Source organism: Polyodon spathula, chromosome 1, assembly GCF_017654505.1.
Source record: "Polyodon spathula isolate WHYD16114869_AA chromosome 1, ASM1765450v1, whole genome shotgun sequence".
In the NCBI taxonomy this organism is placed as follows: domain Eukaryota; kingdom Metazoa; phylum Chordata; class Actinopteri; order Acipenseriformes; family Polyodontidae; genus Polyodon; species Polyodon spathula.
This window is the reverse complement of record NC_054534.1, coordinates 69,311,464-69,336,024: the sequence shown is the minus strand read 5'-3', so window position 1 is coordinate 69,336,024 and position 24,561 is coordinate 69,311,464. Positions and strand designations below refer to the sequence as shown.

General features: G+C 37.6%; 1 protein-coding gene across 1 annotated transcript in view; it reads right to left on the bottom strand.

Moving 5' to 3' along the window:
- LOC121321695 (FRAS1-related extracellular matrix protein 1-like) overlaps nucleotides 1–24,561 on the bottom strand; it is a 58,376-nt gene that overhangs the window by 16,891 nt on the left and 16,924 nt on the right. Inside the window, exons 2-20 of the mRNA XM_041260713.1 lie at nucleotides 17,027–17,446; nucleotides 13,908–14,002; nucleotides 13,224–13,534; nucleotides 11,602–11,798; nucleotides 11,196–11,519; nucleotides 10,829–10,937; nucleotides 10,366–10,497; nucleotides 8,849–9,193; nucleotides 8,389–8,531; nucleotides 7,530–7,726; nucleotides 7,058–7,148; nucleotides 5,681–5,848; nucleotides 5,140–5,348; nucleotides 4,591–4,684; nucleotides 3,435–3,687; nucleotides 2,501–2,695; nucleotides 1,440–1,625; nucleotides 681–877; nucleotides 218–443 (exon numbers count right to left, since the gene is read on the bottom strand). Coding sequence (XP_041116647.1) covers nucleotides 218–443; nucleotides 681–877; nucleotides 1,440–1,625; nucleotides 2,501–2,695; nucleotides 3,435–3,687; nucleotides 4,591–4,684; nucleotides 5,140–5,348; nucleotides 5,681–5,848; nucleotides 7,058–7,148; nucleotides 7,530–7,726; nucleotides 8,389–8,531; nucleotides 8,849–9,193; nucleotides 10,366–10,497; nucleotides 10,829–10,937; nucleotides 11,196–11,519; nucleotides 11,602–11,798; nucleotides 13,224–13,534; nucleotides 13,908–14,002; nucleotides 17,027–17,260 — 3,706 coding nt within the window. The 5' untranslated portion in view covers nucleotides 17,261–17,446. The remainder of the gene's footprint in view (nucleotides 1–217; nucleotides 444–680; nucleotides 878–1,439; nucleotides 1,626–2,500; nucleotides 2,696–3,434; nucleotides 3,688–4,590; nucleotides 4,685–5,139; nucleotides 5,349–5,680; nucleotides 5,849–7,057; nucleotides 7,149–7,529; nucleotides 7,727–8,388; nucleotides 8,532–8,848; nucleotides 9,194–10,365; nucleotides 10,498–10,828; nucleotides 10,938–11,195; nucleotides 11,520–11,601; nucleotides 11,799–13,223; nucleotides 13,535–13,907; nucleotides 14,003–17,026; nucleotides 17,447–24,561) is intronic.

Here is a 24,561-nt window from a genome sequence, read left to right as displayed (position 1 = left end):
TATGACAAACAAATACTTGTTCTAGAATGTTTGTCCTAGAATTTTAAAGTGTCTTTTGGTATCACTAACTATATAACTGGAGTGTACAATACAATATTTAAAGGGGAATGAGATCCAGATTGTGTGTCTATCTCTGGTTAAAAAAGGAGTACTTTGCCTACTAATGCCCAGTATGTTGAGTATAAAGAAATCTAGGACGCTTGCTATTATACAGTACCATGCTTCAGGTTGTCCATTGTGAAACCATGCACAGGAAGCTCATGATTGTGGTGACCATGGATATGTTGTTTATAGCGTGTGATGTCATTTTCATAGATTCCATTCATAATCATTCCATGCTGTGGCTGTTGAATTATGGTGAATTCCAGGTTGTCTTGGGGGATATCTAAGTCCACTACGTTAATTATAGATGGGCCCAGTTCCTTCATTTGGCCCTCTTGCACCTGCAGGGTAGTAAAACAAGCATGTCAGAAATATACATCCTCCGCTGCTAATACAAAATAAGAGCTATCAGTAACATGAAAAAATTACTTGCATCTATTTTCTATACATGTGAACAAATGACACCGACAAATAGACATATACCTCAACAAACCCGCATAGTATGAAACATAATAACCTGTCGCATAGAACTCCAGTCACAATAAGTAATTTGTTAAAAAACAGCCTCTCAAACTTACAGTGATGTTCCTTGCCAAAAAATGTGGGACTTCATCATTAGCTGGGTTGATTATGACGTAAAAGGGTGTTTCAATGGAACGGTGTTTGCCATCCGTGACATAGAGCAGGAACTGGTCTGCAGTGGGTTCGGTCCCCTTGTGTCGAGACTGCACATAGTTAATCTGGAGTTCCTTCACGTGTTTCATGGTAAATGAGCCTAGCAGACACAACAACAAACCAATATGCAGCAGTGAGTACCTGCACTGAGCTGTGAAAGCCAGGAGATCCTGCGTTTCAGTCCCAGTACAGTCACACGGTTAGTGATTCTGGGGCCCCTTCCTGTGCTTTGGACCCACTCCAGCAGTAAAATCGGTTGCATGCAGGACTTAGCAAAATAAATAGACACAGTTCCTACTTTACATATAATGTGAGATTATAACAGATTAGAAATGGCAGGATTTCAAAATGTAAAAGCTTGTAAAATAAGTGGCTACTGAGGTTTATAGTAAAGTCATTGTAGCTAAGAAAATAATGACATGAATCTTAGCCATTTCCAATGATCCGCTAATATGTCTGGAATATGCAGTTTTAAAAGAAACACATATTACTGTGCATTTGAGACCTATAAACTGAATAAATGTGCAAGGCGGGTTCATTTTTTTTATTTTGTTAGCTACAATTACTTTAAGGGTTATAATATTAGGGAATATTCATTTATTTAATACTCCAAACACAATCCTAACTAATAGTTCACATCACATTTTTTTTAACACACTTACCTATGCTGATGCCCATATTACTCTTTTCAAACCCTGGAGTTGGCAGAATGTTTTCTATGTAGCCAAACTGTGGAGGAGAAGCCAGGACACACTCTAACTCTTCCAGAGGAGTATCAGAATCGCTGGCGTTCAAGTGATTGATAGATATTGCGGCTGAAGATCCTTCATCAACAACAAACATTTCCCCTGTGGAATACAGAGTCACAAGGGTTTATCTACATGGCCGTTTTCAATACCAATGTTGACTGTATGGTTGCTGTGCACAAACCAGAGCATTTGGAGAAGTCTCCACTAGGTGTCACTGTTTTGAGTGTGCAGCTAAATGACTCCTTTTATAGCAAAGCCTGAAAACTGACCTTGAAATGTTAAGGTTTATATTAGCAGCTGTTTCGCAATCTATATCCCTATATAAATCACAATAAACCCTGTTGCTCATTCATGGCCTATTTGGTGATCCTCAGCTCTTAATTCAACCCTCAGGCAATTTTTTTCATGATGGATAGTCAGACATTGTTCTTATATATTATCAAAGCATTTGAAATGCAGCTTCAACTTAAAGGGTACATAAGGACCTTTTTATTTTATTGTGCTACATGTTCCTATGTGTTGCTACAACTGTTTACGTAAGGTGCATGTATTGTTTTAATTAATTTATTTATTTTTTACATTTTGACCACTTTTTAAAACTTTTACATTGCATTCCCTGTCTCAAGATGGCTTCCCATGTTCCTGCATGGTCCTCTCAGAACTACATTTCCCATCATCCTCCTGCTCACTGGTAAATCAATCTCAGTTACATATGTGAGCAGGAGGATGATGGAAAATGTAATTTTGAGAGGTCCATGCGGGTACATGAGAAGCCATCTTGAAGCAGGAAATGCGATTTAAAAGTTTAAAAAAGTGGTCAAAATGTAAAAATAAAAAAAATGCACCCTTTAATTATGACACGTATATTATATATACTGTATTGTAATGTTAACACCTTTGTTTCTTTGTTTCTGGTTCTTTAGATACACACAAGACCATGATCTCCCAGGATATGTTCAAATGAAGACACTTACCAATGATGATGGTGGGAGGCTGGTTATCAACAGGTAAGACAGTGATGTTAAGGTCGTACACAGGAAGCAAATCATGAAGCCGTACTGAGGGTGGAATAGGCCCGTCATAGCAGCAGCTCTGATGCGTGCTGGCTTCCTCATCAGAAATAACAAAGGTTATGGAGTCAAACCGGGGACTCAGTCCAATCTCCCCTCCTAGAACAGGAAATTAACCAATAAATATCCACTGTATAAACTCCTGCCAATTGTGGATAGATTTATAATGGTGTGACTGCTGAGTGTGTATGCACATTTGTTTAGCTTAATTATTGTTTTATCATTAATTATCCCCTGCACCTGGCTGTCATTGTAAATTAGAGCTGGGTGCAGGATACGTAAGGAAAGCAGCCAGTCTCTTCAGGGCTGGTGTGTGTGAAAAAGCCTGACTGCACGTGTGAACAGCCGTAACTAAAGAACAAAGGTAGTGTGTAAACCTTTTTTGTTTTGTGGGTTAAACTGTATTTGTTTTGTTTCATTTGTGCCGGTAAACAGAGAAGGTTCCAGTTTGTGTTTTGAAGTGCTCATAAGAGCTAAGTGTTTGTTTTTGTTTTTCATTTTATTTTTATAATTAAAAATCGCGTATCAGAACTTTAAAACCTTCAAATTTGTGTCTGGGTCTGCATTCAAAAGGGTGAAATGAACCCAAGCCGCAAGGCTTGTTTACTCTATATATATATGAATGAGTATGCTTTTATCTGGACAACAATGAGGTAGAAAAAGAAAACTTTCATTTAAAGTTTTCACATTTTCTCACAGGGAGTGACCACCAAGCATATTGCAGCATCTCAATTATTTTTTATCTAAAACAGTGATTTAAATGTTAGGCAACTGAAGAATAGAAGCTTCATGTTTCAAGCAACAGTTTCAGTCCTGATACTTGCCTATATGCTCCTACCTGTGTGCCTGAATGTGACAGCCCCAGCAACAAGATCAGCCTGGATGAACCGATCCACAATGTTACCATTCTTCAGCACTACTCCGTGGTATGGCTGACGTGCAATCATGTACGTGAGCTTCTGGTCATCACTGTCACTGTCGGTGGAGTAGATGTATTCGGAAGTGATAATCACTTCCTGGCCCTCTGCGCAATGCAACATGGGATTAAGGCCTGGTTTTACCACCGGCACTTCATCATTTACCGGGAACACCTACAAACAACATTAACATCTTATAGAGATATACATGCCAACAGTCCCTATATGGCCAGGACAGTGCTGATTTCCTAGCAAATGTCCCGCGTCCGTATGCATAGGAAGAAAGTCCCGATATGTATCCTTTGAAATTCTTCACAGCTAGTCTAGGACTTATTGTCCCCCCCCACCTCTCTTTAGCAGCTGCTGACCCTCGTGCCTGCCTGGCAGGGATTGTGTTCACATGACTAGATCTCAGTTTATTGATAGTGTTTAAATGTTGGCATGTATGATATTGAGATGAATTTTTCTCCCATTAAGCTGTGTGGAAAATTTTCAGTTATTTATCTTAAATATTCTAGTTTAAGTGATTTAGGAGTTTAAATAAAATATGAATTTTTTTTTTTTTACCTTACCAAATTAAATAAGATGTGCCTTATCATTATAGCACAGTGAGAAATAGCACAAAAGCTTATTTCATGACTTAATAACTTCATTTATAAAAGACATAACAGTAATAAGAAAAACAACAGGAGAGTGGTGTTATAAAATTCCCTTGGTCTCACCTTCACATATTTTACAGTTGCCAGGATCTTGTTTTCGGTTTCAAAAGGTGTCTTTGGTTGACAGCTCGTAATTGTGGGGTTTGAAACTTTGAGTAATAATAAAACAACTCTAGGGTAAAACTGTGACACAATTTGATATTATGAAGCTGTATCGGATCATTCAAGGAGCTCAACTAGCTGTGGGCTTACAAAGAAAATCCAGATCATGTTGAGTTCTGACACCTGTCTTTATTAATCATCTAAGAGACTTTAACAAATAATATACCATTCATGGGGTTCCTCTCATAAGTTATACAATATTGGACAGATCATTCACAAGTTAACAGGGATTAAGATACAAGAGTCTTGAACTGACCTTGACTTGCAGAACAAAATCTACAGAATTGATACCATCTGAAGCAACTAAGAGAAGGTCATCCTGAAGCGTCTCAGAGCTGTCATGGCGATATCTGTGAGAGAGAAAAAAAAACAGCCCTTAGAAAAGATTGACAACTTTGCCTTTTAACCTTCATCTGGTCCTTTGGGGTGTAAATGTAGACATTGACAACTAACAGTTACAATATGTCAACAATCACCTGTTAACTTCTACACATTAGTACTGCATCCATTTCCTAAGGATTGTTCTTTGCACACAACACACGTCAGCAGGCTATCAGCATCTCCTCCAAGAAAACTTGACTATAACAGTTTTTTTTTTGTGTATTTCTTAACATCTTATCTGTACAGACTGCAGTAGGAACACTATTATAATCATATTTCAACGTGTCTTCTTCATTGACCTACCCTGCAACTGGTCATGAATATATCTGAAAAAACATTCCCATTCCAGTAAACAACACATCTTATAAGCTCTACAAAATGTGCATAGAAAGGAAGAGGTCTGAAATAAGCTCAAATGTCTGACCTAACTTTTTGGTTTTTGATGTCCTGCAAAGTGAAGGTTCCCCCCTCCTTGATGGGGAAGCCATCCAGCTCCATCTCCCCGTGATGGGGCTTTCTCTCCACTCGAACCCGTATCTTCTCCTCTCTTGTATCCCGGTCCGTTACCAGCAGGTGGTGCACAGATACTTGACACACCCCTCCTTCCTCCACCTTCAGCTGGTTGGTGAACACCTAAGAAGACAACCCCCAGGTTTGGGGGTAAGACCTTTACACAGGGAATATCCACAATAAACGTTGTTATCCGGTCCAAATGTAACAAAATAAGAAAACATTTTCTAGTTTATTTCTATTTTTCTTTCAAGAAAAAAAAAAATGCTTACAAAAAACCTCATTGTATCATAATTGTACATTGTTGTGACCCTTTTTTAAAAATAAAATCATTAAGAGAAATACATTGTAAATTTCCTGTTACCAGTTCAAAGCAATCTGTAGTTGTTTCTGGATTTGCCAGCAAACCCTTGTAAAGAGCCTAATGATATAGTTTGTGACCTAGACTGGAGTACCTCGGGTGGCTGGTTATCCACTGGCAGGACTGTGATGTTGAAGCAGATGCCAATTATTGTGCCTCCATGTTGGTTAGTGACAGAGAACACAAACTGTATGTGCTGAGGGTCGGGTCCTATATCCTGGATTGGAGGCATGTAGGCCACCTTCATGTAGTTCACAGCATGCTGGAAACAAAAAAGGAAGCACACGATACAGAGGTATTAGAGTTCAAAAAGAGTTTAATCGCTTCATATGAAAGAGATTGGTCAACAGTATCTGAAAAAAACTTGAACTGTAGTGTCAAAGGTGTCTTTGTTGAAACAGATTGTTTTAGTATTACTGACAATCTCATAATTAAGTATTTAATATCATGGTGTGGCAGGACGATTGCCCTGCACAATGGTAAACTAGTGTTGGTGTGCTTTTATATGTGGGAATGGGTTTGTTTTGTGTCGTTTTGGGAGTTGATTTGTTTGATTGAATTATTGTTTACAGACGGGCGCTCTATTGAGACTTGCTGCCTGCTATGCTTGCTTGAGGGGAAGGGCAGCAAGTGATTGGCTGTGTTGGTCCTCAATCAGCAGGTTGGCGGGTCTCGACCGAGTGTCCGTCAGGTTAAAAACATCCGTGGGATGTTTTCACGGCACCTTTTGATTTATAGTTTGTTGTACTGTGTTTTATTTTACACTTTTTGTACAGCTTGATGTACTAGTCCTCTGTGCGTTACCATCGCTAGTAACGTCACATGACCACCTTCTATTTACTTTCGTTTGTGTTTGTGTTAATAAATCCTGCGCGCCTGTGCCGGCGTTTCAACATCAACACCCCGTCTGTCTCTGTGTGCTTGAACAGTGGCGACCCACACGCGTGACACAAGGAAGACCCTGTCACACATGGATGTAAAAGATTATTTTTATTTACACCTTATTTAATGTTCCTCCTACATTTGTTTTATTTATTTTTATTTGTATGCTGTTGTTTTTTTTCTTTTTTAATGTATGTATTCACACACAAGTACAGCTAAGTAAAAAGACACATTTCAATACACTATGGGCCAAATCATATTGTCAAAGCTATTTACTTCCAAATTGCCATTAGAATTATTCAGGATGGAAAAAAACTTCAATTACAATTCTAGAAGAATTAAAAAAAAAAAAAAAAAAAAAAAAAAAAAAAACATAAGATTACTAACAAGCCCCCAAACTGAAATGTTTGAGTTGTTTATTTTGGTTTGGTAACTTCATTAGTTGCATTTTTCTTTTCTGAAAATAATGTGCGAATAATGATTTGGTGTAAAGAGTTTTCAGAGTCTAGCCCTGTAAGTTGTCTCTTCTCGCTGAGTAATTCTGGGGCTTTTGCCTGTTAAACTGCAACTAAAACCCAAAAGCACCCACCTGTGTGAACGACCTCAGCATGGCAGCAGCCGGATCTTTTGTAAATTTAGAGATGCTGTCTACTAGGAACAGTTTCCCAGCATCCGGTCTCCTGCAGAACACAAAATCTTGAAATATAACCAGAACTGTAAAAGCTAAGCACAATTTAATTAAAGTAACAAAAGCTCATCTTTAAAGGACTTATTTGAGATGCAACCTTCAATTTTCAAAATGTCATTCATGATCATTTGTACACATTTGTATTACCAGAAGTTGCAAAAAAGAATAAATATAGGTTTGTGCTTGGGGCTTGTGTGAAAGGTTTGTACTTGCAGGTACAGCAGCCAGTGCCCTATTTACAGTCAGCTCTACTCTTTCTGTGAAATTGGAAATGTAAAACTCCCAAAGAAATAAGCACTGTTTTGGATAAGCCCATTTTATGCCCAGTGACCTCAAGCACTTTTTTATGTTGCTAAAATGGTAAAAGACCCACCCATAAATAGAGATAAAGAATGGCGGCGTGGTGATGGTGTAGGTGAGCTCTCTGTGAGGTGACTCTACATTTGTGAAGTGCAGCTGCTTCTTGGTCAGGTGCACAACCTCTGTCTCCTTGACAACCAGATACCGGACAACCCCAGGTACTTCTTTAGGCAGCTGATCATCCACAGGAGTTATGTGCACTATGACAACCTGGAGTGAATACAAATAAATAAATATAAATATATATATATATATATATATATATATATATATATATATATATATATATATATATATATATATATATATATATATAAAAAAATGCTATGCTATTTGAGTTGCATGAGGTTGTATCATTTTTTTTCGTCTAGAGTAGTGCCATTAGCATGTTTTAAAATGAAAATACATGTTTGCTAAAACGTGTTTATTTCAAAACTGCACATTTGAGAGCTTGGCAGAGAACATTTCTGAAACTATTTTCTTAGCTACAAGTACTTTTATATTGAATAAACATCAGGGGTCTGTTGCTTCAAACAGTATGTAAAAACCTTGAGGACTGCTTTGAGGACTTTCTGTAATTGACAGTTTTTTTATGATGCAGTGCCATTTGCACCCCTGTAAGTGTAACAAGGTTATAAGCTTTATAACTGCTCGTGGAAACAAGCCTAACTCTTTTGTGCAATGGCCAAGACACTCTCTCTGGGAGTGGATGACCCCGTCTCTTGTTGTTACTGTGTATTCAGCCATTAATAGCTTGGTAATTCATTTTGTTATTGTATTTGATTATTTCAGTTTTGTCTGAATAACAGTACTTTGTGTGATGCAAAATCCACAACTGTAGTAAAAACAATGTTTTTGTGCCGTCGGTGTACCTGTGGTTCTGATAGATTGGGTGGGTCATGGCTGTCTGAGAGAATAAACTCAAAGGAATCCTCAAACACTTCATTTCCCAAGTGCCGGTAATGCACAATGTCATTGAACAGATCTCTCTGAAGGAACCGACGCACAGGATAACCTGGTCAAAAATAAAAAGGAAAGTCAATTCAACAGTAGATAGCAATTAGGGCTGAGCCTGAACCCTGATTTGTTTCATTTCATTTAAGAGCTTTGTTGCATTTCCCTTACTGTTTTTATAACAGCCTCCATATAATCCCAGATTATGACACACACAATGACTTGTGCTAAAGAATGTCTTTGCAAGAACTGGCCTAGAGGTATGTGAGATGCATGCAAAACTATTGTGTCTCCACTATATCCACTCCATTATATCCCCCTGCGTGGATATGCATTCCTAAATGAAATAATAATAGAAAGCAGTCCTCTGACTCTTGCCTATGAGGTCAGGGCCTGGTTTCTTCAGGATCTCCCCGGCCTGTGGTGGGCGGGTGATGTTGAAGACAATGTAGTCATCGCTGGAGTCCATGTCAGAAGCCTGCAGCATGGAGCGCTGGATGAGGGCTGTCTGGCCCTCACACAGCTCCAGCACCACATTGGTGATGAGGAAGGGCGGGCTGTCATCCTTCGGCAGGATGTTGATGGGGAACTTGTGGCGCGTGCTGTGGCGCCCATCAAATATCCTGAAGACTACAAAGTCTTTAGTGGTGTCACTGTCATCATGGTGGTAATGCACAACTCCATCTTTGATGTCGCTCACGGTGAACATAAAGCCTTTGCCCCCTAGAAATAAGCAACCAGTATGAAATATTTTCTCAAAAACAACATTTATGCTTTTTTTCAAAATATGCCATTTCTTGCCAAACAGCTGTATAAGCAGAACTGCAATCACATGTACAATCATCTGCCAAGCAAAAGCGGAGTAAATAAACATGTGATTATTAAACCAAAAAGGAAGAAAGATACTACAAAGGATGGATAGAGTTCCGACTTAATTATGATTTCCCTAATGACTTGGTTATTTCTGCATTACTGGCACTATATTCTATGAATAACGTACTTTCAAATCAATACTTGTAATTTGAATGAGTTTGCTTTCCATAGACAGCTATGCCTAAGACACAATTTGCCAATTGAAATAAGCTGACTAAATGTTTGTGACAAGATTTATGACTCATGTCTTTCATCTAGCCTTAAAGTGAATGGTGTCTGTATCTTGAATACATTAAGGCAGGACATTTCAAAGATTAGCTGTAAATGGACAGGTAATTGTTAATGACATGCTGCTCTCTGCTTACATTACATTTGATATAAATGTATGTATGAATCAGTGCTGGAAATTTCTGGCCTGTGAAAAAACCTCACATAGGAGCAAAAATAGATTTTTTACTATTGCCCTAACTATTGCTCTAACTATTTCCCTAACATCCTTACACCACTGGACAATAGTCTCCCTGTGAAATATGACGGCCAGAATCTGAACTGTAGTATGCAGCAGTCAGCAAGCCAGACAGAGAGAAAAAAAAAAAAAAAAAAAAAAACATGGATAACTATGCTGTATGAACTTCAAAAACATTTTCTGTTATTTATTTATGTTATTTATTTACTTACTTATACTGTATCAGTTATGTTTAAACAAAATATATAGTCATATTTACTATTCAACCTTGCCTCACTTATTTTCTTGATTGATTGATATTTTAAATATGTACTGCAGACTCAACCAGAGTAGAAAATTAAATGCCCCTCGGGAAGACTATTGTTACCTCCAGATCTGTGGCTTTAGGCATTATAGCCCCCTGTCGGTAAAAGGGCAATCACTTATCAGTATGGTCCTGCTATCCAGTCCATATTTACTATATATATATATATATATATATATATATATATATATATATATATATATATATATATATATATATATATATATATATAAGTGAATGTTAAAATGTTACCTCTTACAGTAAGTCTGCCATGCTGTAGCCCATCCACAGTGATCAGCCAAACTGCTTTAATATTATCATTGTCTACAATCTGAAACTGGTCCCAGGTGATAGGCCTGGACTGTCCTTCAAGGAGATCAAGACCTGACAGGAAAAAAAATAGTTAAGCAACAGAGATATTAATAAAAGTGAAATCTGAATAATTACATATAGATAAACTGTCCGGTTAATCACTTCCAATGAAAATCAAGGTTCATCATGCTCTGTATTTTACAATGACAATTGAGCTGCCTCAACCTGGACTTGGGCTTGAACCATCATGACGAAATGTCATTGATCTTGAGGTAGGGCGTTTCCAGTGAGTGGTATACAACTAATGAGGTGAAATGTAGAATAAAAGTAGAACACATACATTCCAATCACATAAAAAAAACCAGTAAAAAAACACTGCAGGAATGGAGCAATAAAAACTCACCCATGTTCCAAGAAACTCTGGGAGCATTGGTGTCTGCTGTTCTGATTGAGATATGCACTATAATCGGTGAACTTCTCTCGAAGAAGAAATCGTGGACCTCAAACTCTACCTGTTTGTGAGATAACACAATAGTTTTGAGTTTCTCGGTACTTGAAAAGAAATTAAGTAAATCCAACCTGGATGCTTGACTACTTTGAAATGTAATATAATTTTGTAGCTCCCATCATCCCTCATATCCCTTGTAAGACTGCGCCCTGGCTAGCTGTTGTTTTTTTTTTTTTATATATACCTGGCTCTGAATAAAATCTATTGTACCATCTTAGCATCAATAAACTTTCCTAAAAGATCAGCACTATTTATTTGCTACCTCATAGTTCCTCCGCTCTGTGTGACTGCTGTTTGGGGGCTGGTAGGCTATCAGCATTTCGTTGAGGTCATTCCAGGTGAAGGATGAGATTGGTTTTGTGTGGTCAGACAAGTGGGTGATGTAGCCCTGAGGCGGAGGCCTGGTGATGTTGAAGATGAGCAGAGACTTGGGGGTCTCGCTGTCTTCAGCGTCTAGTGCACCTGTAGTCAAAGGGGTGAGAATGAACTGATCCACCTCCAGGATGAACATGGACATGAAGGCCGGTTTGGGAGGCTGGTTTGGGATTGCGTTCTTGATGTGGACAGGGATCCAAGCATGCTCAGACTAGAAAAAAGAGAACACAAATTTGAGAAACATTAACAGGAAAATCAGGAGAAAGAGTACAAAACTAGAAAGATAAGATTACCTTGTGAATATTTCTGCTTCTGGTGTCAGTGAGGTCCAGCCTTATAGCAATATAGTCAATATCAGGTGAGGGTGGATCCAGGTGCTGGTACCTCAGGCCCATCAGTAGGAAGTCGTCACAGTTCACTTTGGTGGTCTGAACCAGTTTCAGTCCCTGCCGGCAGATCTCATCTTTACACTTTGCTCCTGCCCTATTCACTGTGGAAAGCAGGAATACATGGTTCAGCAGGAAGTTTTTTTTTTTTCCCAGTGTCAAGTATAGTCTGTTTATCGGGACACCTCAGGAGAAGGAAAACTATCCTGAATAAGTGGCTGTCCCAATTAATCAAGGTATTTTTTTTTTTTTTAATGATTTGTATTAATTTTCCAATTTTCTCCAAATTTAAGAATGTCCAATTATTATTTAACCTGGCTTACCGCTGCAACCCCTGAACTGACTCAGGAGAGACGAAGACGAGCACTCTCATCCTCCGAAACAAGTGCCGTCAGCAATCCGCTTTTTTTTTTATCTGTGAGCCAGACGTGCAGCCATATTCTGAACTTAGAGAGTCAGAGGATCACACGGTTCTGAATTGTGTAGAGGCCGGCCTTCACACACAAGGGTCTCTGGTGTGTGGTGAGCCAAGGACTCCCCAGCTGACCTAACCCCTACCCCGACTTGACCAATTGTGTGCCGCCCCCTGGGAACTCCCCTCCAGCTATCTCCAAGCTATAGGAAGCATCCTGCACTTGGGGCTGAGTGCTTTTACCTGATGAGACAACCTTAGTCACACTTTTTGGCTCCTCGATGAAAAGAAAAAGAATGAAATCACATCACATTAGGATTAAATGTTAAATACATCATTTAAAATATGAGTCGCTGTTCTTTTTTATTCCTAAACAAAATGAATCGCTGTTTTTATTTCTACGTGAAATCACATCTATCACAAGCTGAGGCAGCTGCGATGTTGACACCCCAACTTTCTTTGGAACAGCTGCCTGAGAAGCCACAGGAGACTCCTGGTTTAAGCAATTTATGCTCGTCAATTTACCTTGCTACACGACCTGTCTTGCTCTGAAAAGCAATCTTTGTTCATCATCAAAATACTATATCCCAATTAAACAAAGTGATGTCCCAGTTAAATTACATAAACAGCATTGGGAAGAACCGTCTCCCAGAGTTCTGTCCCATTATCACTATCCCAATTAGACGGTGCGGACTGTATTTCAGTCTTTGCAGTTCAATTCCCCAGATTATTATGCAAAAAGATTTCCAAAGATTTCTACAAGTCTATGTGACATAATCGTTTCTTTAGACTTTAAATTATTATTATATTTTTCTTACATAAGTAGTAATCAGGGTCTGAGAAAAACATACTTAGGTACTTAGGAATGTTTGTAAAGTTTACAAAATTATTTTTAGAAACAGGAAACAGTAATTATTATTAAGAGTTTATCTGTAAAAAGCATAATGTCTTGACCATTTTCCACAGTATACTATGTTTTCATACTATAAACTGTAAACAGTAAATAGTCTTATTATTATTATTATTATTATTATTATTATTATTATTATTATTATTATTATTATTATTATTATTATTATTAAATTGACTTGTTTTTACATAAAATCCAAGCACTTACTTATTCTCTGGCCTATGGGGACAAAACTGTGTGGCTCGTCTCCTCTTGGCTCTGTCCTCTCGGGTTCCCCGATGACTAGCTGTCCGTGAACAGGAAGAAGGGTCTCCTGAGTGGCCACCCTGACTGTGCACTCTAAATTCAGCTTCCGGTCATAGTCGAAGGACAGCAAGTTCCTATCAATCACGTTGGAGATGCCATAGAACTCTGGCACCTCCAAGGACTTGGGTCCAAGCGTGATGATGTTGCAGTCAGGTTCAATCAGCTTCACGTGCAGGTGGAAAACTTCTGTGAATGTTGCTGTCTCAGTAAACCTGAAATTAAGTCCACAAGTTGATGAGGTAAACTCTGATTTGGGTCACACTTTCCTTCAAGGCAAAAAATATGTATGCATCCTGCAACATGTGTGAAGAAAATCTTAAATTTTAATCTAAAATTTCCTAAAAGATATAATTCCTTTCTTGGTTAATATCCCATTATGTAAGTAATGAACGATGCTCAGAATTATGTATGCATTGAACGATTCTCATAATTATGTGGATATTGAACGATTCTCTATTGTTTTTGCTTAGACCATTATTTGCTATGCTTACTAACATGCATAAAATCTTTTCAGGATTGATTATTGTGCACTGAAGCCCTACCCAAATCAAAAACCTATATTTTTATCCCTGTTGTATAAAATACCTGTATAGCCGAAGTAAGATGCCATCTTCATTGAGAATTGGACAGCCATTGTGGACATATTTCACTTCATCTGGGAGGAAATGACAATCAAACACCTGCAAAGTAACAAAAGAAAACTTCAGGGCACTACTCAATAACTCACCTACCGTGAAGTTACCTCACTAATATAACTATAATATTATCTATCCAATACATGAAAACAGTGCTTTCGTTTCTAAAATGAGAAAAAAAATCTACCACCTTTATATGTGTGAAATTGGTGTCTTTTTGGAAACTAGACTCCATTCAAAGTTAAGTCAAATTTCAAATGTGCTAATTCTGTTACTACTGCAGTAGAGTTGTCCCCACACGACAGAAAAACAACAAAATAAGTGTCGGTCTTGCAATTCACAAAAATGTAGGCTGGTTTGAGGTTGTACCCAGAATTTAAAAACAAAACAAAAAAAACAGACATTTAAATTGTTCTCTGTGTAACCAAACCTATTAACATGAGCCCACAGTCCACTCTGTTCTGTCTTGATCTAACATTTTAACCATTGCGCAGTGTTGGTAGTGGGTTATAAAGAATTCTAATTAAAGAATAATCAGATTCACATGTAACTGTATTTCCTGTTAAAGATGTCCCTATTGTATGGTGGTTGCAATCATTAAGAGTGGTTCTAAGTTCTGTTGTTACACAATGGCTTCAAATCATATGACAATATGCCAGTCCCACAAAGATTTTTATAGAGAGTAGGTGGGTCTGGAGGTCACATTGTCACAGACATACCCCCCATAGAGCCTAAAAATTGAATACTCAGTATCTTACACTAAATAATGTTAATCGGGTAAACTGTTTTCCAGGTACAGTCACAGACGAAAGTATTGGCACCCTACACTTAAAATAAAATAATTCAAGAAAACTACAATTCAACCATTATCCATGAATAAATATGGCAAAAACAAAACATACATTTTCTGGTAGTTTAACAAACAATCTTTATAAAAACAAAAACAAAAGTACTTAAGAAATTTCAAATATTTGTTCATGACAGAAGTATTGGCACCTTTACAATAAAAGTCTGTAAAAATGTAATATAACTCATTAAAATATATTAATTGATTGAAAACCTTTAGACAGCCAATGGCCAGAAAAAGAGATAGTTATTTCCAACATCTGTTGAGGTAGAACATTTTGGCAACACAATAGGCAATGATTAAGACAAAGGAGTTGGATTCACGTCTGAGAAAAGCATGTGTAGCAAACTACAACAGAGGAAGTAGCTACAGAACAGTATCAGAGAAATATGGAATACCAAAATCCACACTCAGAGCAATAATCGAGAAGTACCACAGAACAAATTCAACTGAAACACTTGAAAGAAGTGGATGTCCAAAGAAAATTACAGGTACAGCATGAAGGAGAATCATCCCAGCAGTTAAAAGCCAAGGACTCAGAGAAAGATTTAGAAGTATCAGGTTAATAGTACATGAAAGAACTGCACAAAGGACACAGAACACAGAAGAGTTGCATACACGTAGACCTCATTGCAAACCACTTTTCAACAAAATTAATCAGCCAAGAAATATTAACATGAACCTGTAGCAATCTTCCACAAAATTCTCTAGTCTGGTGTGTCTAAAATATACATTTTCCCAAAAAACGGACCACAGTATGTTTGGAGAAAAAAATGGAAACCCTTTAATGAAGAAAATCTTGTACCTACAGTTAAACATGGTGGTGGTTTGATTAGGTCATAGTGGTTCTCAACCCTGGTCCTGGGGACCCACTGTCCTGCTGGTTTTTGCTCCTACCGATCTCTCAATTACTTAATTGAAACCTTAATTGAACTAATAATTTGCTTAATTTGACTTTAGATTGATTAGCTTACAAAATGTTGGCGAATTCAAGTTCTTTATATAATTTTATGTTTAACTTGAAATCTCCAACTTTTAAAAATAAGTAAAAAGCTCTGATTAGTTCCATTAAGGCTTCAATTAAGTAACTGAGGATTGGTTGGAACAAAAACCACCAGGACGGTGGGTCCCCAGGACCAGGGTTGAGAACCACTAGATGAAGATATTGGGGTGATCTAGCACAGGAGACATTGATGTGATTGAAGATTGAATGAATGCAGCCATCTAGCAAAACATTCTATAAAATACAATAATGCCATCTGCTCATAGGTTGTTTGGCTGGCAGTTTACCTTCCAGCGCGACAAAGGCCCAAAGCATTCAGCTAAGTCAACACTGAAATTCTTGAAGAAACAATGTTTTGGACTGATCTGAAAAAAATCTGTAGCGAAGCACTGTGTATCCAATCTGTCTTAGCTGAAGGAAATATGCAAGACAGAATGGGCCCAGATTTCCTCAACATATTGTTAAAAATGATAATAAACGTCTCAAAAGCAAAAAGAAGACACAAAATACTAAAGCAGGGGAGCCAATACTTTTGTCATGAACAAATATTTGAAACTGCTTAATTGCTTTTGTGTTTTTTATAAAGATTACCAGAAATTTGGTATTTTGGTCTCTGTCATATCAATTAATAGATCATGTTCAATAAATGGTTGTATTTAACAAATGTTCTTGAATGATCTTATATTAAAGGTAGGGTTGCCAATACTTTTGTCAGTGACTGTCTATGTTGTAGTAAACATGTTTTTCTTTCTTTGTTTTTTTTTTAAATGGTGATATATGTAACTCATTTTCCATGCAATTCTTTTAGTCATTTCACCTCAGCCTTATCTTCTGAGTCAATGCATACTACATGCTGAAAGTAAGTCAGTCAATAGGGGATGCAGCTGGTTGGTTAATAGCAAAAAAGGCATTGAAGGGGTGTGGACAATTTTACTCTTGGGGTGAAATGACCAAGGAAATGCAACACTACCAGCAAATAGAGATGTATTTACACTTATGTAGCACCAGATATCTGCTTTTAAAATAATAATAATAAAAAAGCTTTTTGCTTTAACATGTTTTTCTTTCAAAACTCCACATAAGAATGGAAGTAAACAACAAGTTCAATAAATTACTTTGAGCAGCCACAAATGAGCAGTCCTTTTGTGATAAAAGCTGAGGTAACTGAAGGGACAAATGTATCAGAATGAAGCCTTGTAAGAAGAATAAGAAGACGTACCTGTGGTGTTAGCCTGCCCACTCGTTGGGTGATGGGCTCATTGGTGACCACCTCTACCTTGCATGCGTCCTTCTCTTTGGGGATGTCAAACTGTAGGTCTTCCTCTGCCAGGAAGGCTGAATGCCCTTTCATTACCTTCAGCCCTTTGTTGACTCTCAGAAAGGAGCCCTCCGCCCAGCGTGTGGTGCAGAGCAGACACACCAGCACCTCTAGGCTGGAAATCAGTGTCACCATGTCAGCTTCTCACCAAGTCTCCTCATGCATAGAAGATAGTTCCTTTGCTGTACGCTCCCTTCCAGTTAAGGCTATATCTAGCTGAGCATGTGTTTGTTGCTCGTGTGGGGTGGTGTCATATGCTTGTAATATCAGGGCTCTGATTTACTGGTTGATGAGAATGCCTTTCGAGATTCAACAAATAGTCTGCAAATGAAACAGTAATCTACAATCAGTTCTGCTTCATCATTCCAAACATTTTACTGCATTCTGGATTTAGCAGGACAAATTAACTTATGATGTTACTACCCTAAGATTGTGCACGTACCTAAATTCAACGGTACTGTTGAGCGTTGTCACACAATTACGGGTATTTTGAAAAGCTTTGTTGCATTCCCAAACTAAATGGCAAATTTAAATTGAGCGATTGTGCATATCAGCCTGCATCTTCAGAATCTAAAAAGAATATTACAAAATCTGCATTACTTCGTAATATATATATACACACACACACACACACACACACACACACACTCACACATATACAACACAATATGTTGTAGTTATTTGTCATATTTGCTGCATAATATAAATAATATATATATATATATATATATATATATATATATATATATATATATATATATATATATATATATATATATATATATGTGTAAAGGATGTAGCAGGACAGGGGGCCTGCAAACTGAAAAATTTTGTTTATGGCAGGGACAGAGTTAAAGCCTCCCTGCCAAGGTAATTGTTTTGTTTAACTGTTTAATTATCACCTGCACCTGGCAATTATTAAAAATTAGAGCCAGGTGCAGGATATAAAATGAAAGCAGTCAGTCTGCTTGGGGCTGCTGTTGTGGAGTGTAGAGCCCGACTGGAAGTTGTAAAGGTCTGTGAAAAACATATGTTTGGTTTTATAAAAATCTGTGTTAGTGTTTTGTTTTGGTGTTATATGTCAGGTAAACAGCTTAGCTGTCCTGTGTGTTAGTCAGGGACCTGCATATGTTTAGTTAGTGCTCCAAATAGGATCTAGGTGTTTGTTTTGTTTATTTCATTTTTGTTTATTAAAAGTGTGCATGAGCGCTGTTTCTTTCAATCCTGTGTGTTGGGTCTTTACTTTGAAGGGAAAAGAACCTGTGCGAGCTTGTGTGGCAAGCCGCAAGTTCACTATATGTATGTGTGTGTGTGTGTGTGTGTGTGTATATTAACAATTACTGTTTTGAAGACTGATTGTGGTATCAGTATCTACATTTAAATTGCATTCTATCATTTTTTTATATAGCGGCTTGATCGCGGTTGTGATTGTCGTTATCTTTCTGTTGAGCAGCTCAGCAGCTCTGAGAGTCGGTGAGTTCGTTGAGTCCGCGTTGAGCCAACTCGGCACGTCACTAGCTCTCAACGGTGAGTTTAGGAACAATTGTGGGAGTTGTTGCTTCTCAGCGTTGAATTTAGGAATGCAGCCATTGTGATTATTATAAGTTATTTTGATGTCGCCACAGCAGAAACCTTTCAAATCTGCAATACCACTTGAAAATAGTTGATCAAGGCCTACAAAAATGGAATAAACTTATTGTATTTAACAAATGAAGGGAGGCAAATTTGAATTTAAAGCTGTAAAGTATGTAAAAACAAATTCACACCCAAAAATGCCTTTTTTTTTTTTTGATGGCAATAAATTTCCCTGTTGTCAATTTGTTTTTAATTAATAAGTGAAGGAAATATGTAGAGACATGGATTCAAGAATGTTTGAACAATTGAAAATCTAACTTTATTTCAATAGCTATTCTGTGAATGTTCCAAGAGAATGTGTGATTTATTTCACACACAGTTTTACTACCCTAATAATTATATTATAAAACTAGCAAGCAAACACAATTCTAAACAAGATTGTTTCTTTGCCTAATACTACAGTTATTGTAGGTAACTTTCTTTTGTTCTCCCTTAAATCTAATTTACTACATTTTAATTAATTCATAAAATGTGACAATAGAATTTCAGTAGGGGTTTCCAATAAAGCACAAATGGACGCAAACCTACTTTTCACCTACATTGGTGTAGGTATGAAGTAATTACCAGGAGAAGTCTTTACATTTTGATACAACCCCAAAACATATACATTTCATTACTAACATTTCCAGATTCTTGGAAGAAACAAGAACATCTTTATTGCACCCTCACGGCACTGTACTGTAAATGAAAATGTACAATACATACGTTATCTAAATGCAGTAGAACTGAACTGAGTGCTGTGCACAGGTATAATGCACCTTTTCATTTAAAGAGGGATTGAAGTGCTAGAGAGTAACAAGCCAGTGTTATTGCTTGGATTTCTTTCCCCTGCCCAGTAACGTGTGTATGTTTTAAATGAACTGTATACATTGTATGTGACAGGTGGCAGCAGAGAAGACAATGCTTGTTTGTCTTTTGTTATGAGTCATTACAAAACTGTAATGCAGTCTCCTTGTGGGTTCCACTGCAGTCTCTCAGGTTACCTCCATAGCATTTTAATTACATTCATATGAAGTTATATTAAAAAAGCAACTCTTTGTGAACCCACAGGAGAAAAAGATACTTGGATAGACTGCACATACTGTAGGGGTTCAATACTGTGTACTGAAGTAACGTAGAGTGTAACACTAATCATAAGGCCACTCTGATAACCCCTCATACCCCAAAAGAAAGGCAGATGTTTCTGAATGAACATCTATCAGTGTACAGAGCTAGGTACCTGATGAAGCATATTTGTTATACACACTGGTTGATAAAAGCTGAGCATTGCAATAAATGGACAAAACACTAAAATAATGGGTACATAATATAACTTAATTAGACTCTATTAAACTACAAAACACCTGCAATGTGTCATGTGCAACAGGTTCAGCCCACTTCAAAGCATTATTTTTCTCAATAAACAACTTGGGTAAGAGCAGGTTTAGAACATTTTGACCTATTGCTTTGCTAGTTTTATATTAATGCAATTAAAAATAAAACAAATTAATTTGAGGAATGTGTGATCAAAATGACTAGATCCAGGATACTAGACAAGGTTTTTTTTTTTTTTTTTTTTTTTTTTTTTTTTTTTCCCAAGGAATCTCAAATGTTCATCTAAAAGTATTACCGCTGGCTCAGACTGTTTGCAAAGCCTAGTCATTTTGTGAAAAAGGTTTTCAGTATGAGACTATGGCAAATAGATTTTTCAATGGTTATAAACTGAAAAAAAACAACCAAGAACCAGAGTAAGAGGCACACTTATTAGCATGTATTTACGTCGGTAGACTACCAGAAAAATCTTGTGTTGTAAAAGTGTGCCCTGCAGACACAAAAATGTAAAGCTATTAAATTGCAATTATTTTTTTCCACTGTTGTCTCCAACAGACACTTATTAGTATAGCAGTCTGTTCTGGGTGTTTGTTTTTTAATAGGGCCAACAAAAAGGTTCCAGGTCATTCTGGGGATTCACAATTTGTTTCGCATTCGGTTTAGGAGTGTTAAAAGCGGGACGGATATATCTCATGCCTCTCTCGAGATATTTACAGTCTTTACACCCATGGTTGTAAAAAGGTTTGGTTTACTGCAGCTTTACTCCTACTTACTCATTAAAGAGTCAATTAACCAACCTCACAAAAGTCTCACGTCCATTGATCTTTCCTTTTTGGTTGGTGTCAAGGTAGAATGTGGTCAGGTCATCCAGTGCACTTCGAGTGTCTTTTCTTTTTGGTTTGTTTGTCTAATCCACGAAAATATCAAAGCAATTGCAAAGAAAAAAAACTCAGAATTGGTACCGTCACTGACCTCTTAAACCATTATCAAAATACAGTGATCAGTTTGTAAAAATGGATTGTACTCATTTAAATAAACTACCTATCCTCCTTCTAAAGGCAGGATGCACAGGGAATAAAACCCAAGTATGTTGTATGAGGCAAAGCAAGACACCAACAATATGCAGTGAAAACTGTGATTTCTGGAAATGCTGCTTTTCTTTCTTAAGGATTTTTAAAAAGTAAAGTAAAACAGAAGAAAATAAGTTACTCACACACAGGAATAGTCCCCAGACAACAGAGATAGAGGGATCCCAGTGATGAAAGGATAAGTAGCTACCAAGCAGTAATATGTGGTTTGAACAGTCTTGCAAAAAATGACAGAGAAGGGAGATTGGCTATAAAGAAAGCTGGAATTCCAGTCTTTCTGGACAGCTTGGTTTTGAACCTCCTTTGTGCTTTACAAAACTGCTTGTTATCAGTGTCTGTGGGACGGGTGACTTGAGACTTTCCAGGAGGTTGGGGGTTCTGAACTTCCTCAGATAACTACAACATTCTGAAGATGTCTTGGATTGCTTGTTTACATAATTCAGTGTCTCCTGGCAGACACCCCTAAATCATGGTTATGGATGGATGTTTCCCACTACTGTGAATGGCTGTGGGTGATAATAGTTTAGTGTTTGAAGGGGTGAGGGGGTAGGGTGCTGGGAGTTACTTTTGAAAAAAAAAAAAAAGTAAAATATTAAACACAGAGGCCCAGATTTATAAGGATTGAGCATGTTTTACGACCATAAAATAGGCACTGAGGGTTTTGAATTATTGGATGGGATTTATAAAACACACACAATGGCATAAACACACAATTAATATGTGATTTGCGGGGGCAATGTCTCTGTGTGCTTTAGCCCTTGATGCATATGTAATTCTGTATATGCATACTGTATGTAATTCTGGGGCGTTTCTGAACGAAATAGACAATATAGAATCCATGTAAAAAAGGTTCTTAAAATCACCTAAAAAGGTCTCCCCACAGTGGCAAAGCAAGGTTCTAACGAGAGCCTTTACTTTATACTAGAGTGTAGGCACTATTAAAAGAACGGTGGTGGAGATTAAGAAAAGATGGAACGATATTCCGAGGAGCATGAAAGAAAGTCTCGCATACAATGAGGACTCATCTTCCACTGTTATTTTAGTAATGCCTACAGAATGTATTTTTTGTAAAATGGCATTCTGGTATTTAACAATACTGGTTCAGACAGTATTGTTCAATTTAAGTTGAAAAGAAAATGGTACAAAAATAAAAAGGACAGAGGGACAGATGATGCAGTTAGTTTGTAACTAGAGTAAGTACAGATTTTCGACCATATATACCATACAGATATGCATAGAGTAAGAAATATAGGCAAATATAACAAATAGGAGAGTTGTAACTGCATAACACTTGAAGATATAAGTCGTAGTTAAGCTGAAGACTGTTCATATGCAGCTGAATTGTTGCTGAACATATTGTTGTACAACAATGGAAGGATTATCCACCCGTTTGACTGCCATGGATGTAAGTAAATAAAACTTATTGTTTCTGAAGTTTGTAAAGTCTATATGTCTGGAATTATTCTGTACGAAATAAGAAGTTAAACTAATATGTGAAGCACAGTAACTGGATGATGTGTTGTAATGTATAAGCAACCTACTACAAACTCTGAAGTGGTATATTTGTTTATTAAGAAGCCACCGCACTTTCCATATTTTATTCATTTGTCCTGATGATGTATTTCAAGCTTGGAACACATCTTCATGTGTTACAAGTACTGCTTGTACCAAAATCTCTACTTCCATATTGATAAATTTCAGTTTTTTGCTTCTGAGCATCCAACAAGACACAAATGGAGCCAACAGAAATGGATCCTCAGTAACCACCAGAGGTGCTGCTGAGGAAAATAGAACCTGTGCTGCTGGAGCATGCACAGCTGGAGCCTGCAATAATGGAGTACCCTTAGTTGCTGCCAGCACTTCCACTGCTGGAGTACCCTGAGTTGCTGCCAGCACTTCCACTGCTGGAGTACCCTGAGTTGCTGCCAGTACTTCCACTGCTGGAGTACCCTGAGTTGTTGCCAACAGCGCCACTGCTGGAGTGCCCTTTATTGTAGCCAGCATGACCAACAGTAAGCCTGGGACTACTATGGAGCCCCAAGAAGGGACAAAGGGGACAATGGGTTTAGGGGGTAGTCTGAGGGTTAAAAGAGCACCTCCTTATTGAAGCCCAGTAGAAAACGTGGTGCTAATGTTAGGGTCAGATGGTATCAGAGGGCTGGTCTTTGATTGGGGCTGGCTGAGCCTCAACATTCCCTCCCAACCACCCAAAATGTGCAAATTAACCCTTTACAGTCCTATGTCGGAGCAGGTCTGACATTAGTTTTCCCTTTCCAGTCCGATGCCGAACCCTGTCAAACATCATCAAAAAGACGTAAAGCACAGGTCTCTACTCGTTTTTCTCTTCGGAAAAAGCCGAGAAAACCTTTCAATGGCCGAGTGAGACCGTTAGGAGACGAATGAAACCAAAAAAAAAAAAAAAAAAAAAAGGGTGTATCTCATAGCCCCATGCACTACAGAGATAACACGGACACGACAAAGGAAATAGCTGCTTCTGCATCCAGCGCTCAAAGAATATCACAGAATATAAACGAGTGATCAGGAGAGGATTTATCAGTATGCACATTTATAAAGAGGTATGTGAAAAATACAGTGAACAAAGAGTGAAGCTTGGCTGGAGATACAGTGTCCTTTTACGATTCAATGTCTTTTAAACCTGTTTTACTCTGAAAAAAAATATTTGAAACAGCGCGTGCGAAAATAAATTGGACCTGACGCGCCTGACAAGCACTGAGTAAATGGACTGCAAACGGTAAAGGGGAAGGGAGGTAGCTTTGTAATGGCCATGTGTGCTGAGCGCAAGAGGGAGGATATGTGGTAAAGTAGGGGGAAGATGTGTGGAGAGCAGAGGTTCTGCACATTAAACTTTTTAACAAGAAATGCGTTCATTAATGACCTCATTTCAAAGAATGAATGGATTTATTTAATTAACACATTTCATTTGAAAATCACTGGCTACTAAAGCTCTTGTTACTATATCATGAGTTCAATACAATAACACTGGTTTTTGAAAATCCTGCCCTTCAAATCTTGTGTCTGGGTCTGTTTTTAAGGGTTGACAAACCTTAAATTACGTGAACTCTTTCTTTCAGACTGTTGAACTCTTATCACTATATATATATATATATATATATATATATATATATATATATATATATATATATATATATATCCCCCAAGGTAAATCATCAGTGAAACACAGTAAACATTGACATTGAAAACTCCTGCGGTTTTTCCATTCTTTTAGTGTTCTTCTTGACATTAACAATCTCTACAGTCCTCGTTGCTCAAAAAGCCATTGTTTATTTATTCCAATTTTGGAACATTTCCCTATCCTCTTCAACAACCCCCTCTCTTCCTGTAGTCTAGAAGGATGAGTTGATCTTTCATTTGTAAGGCCTG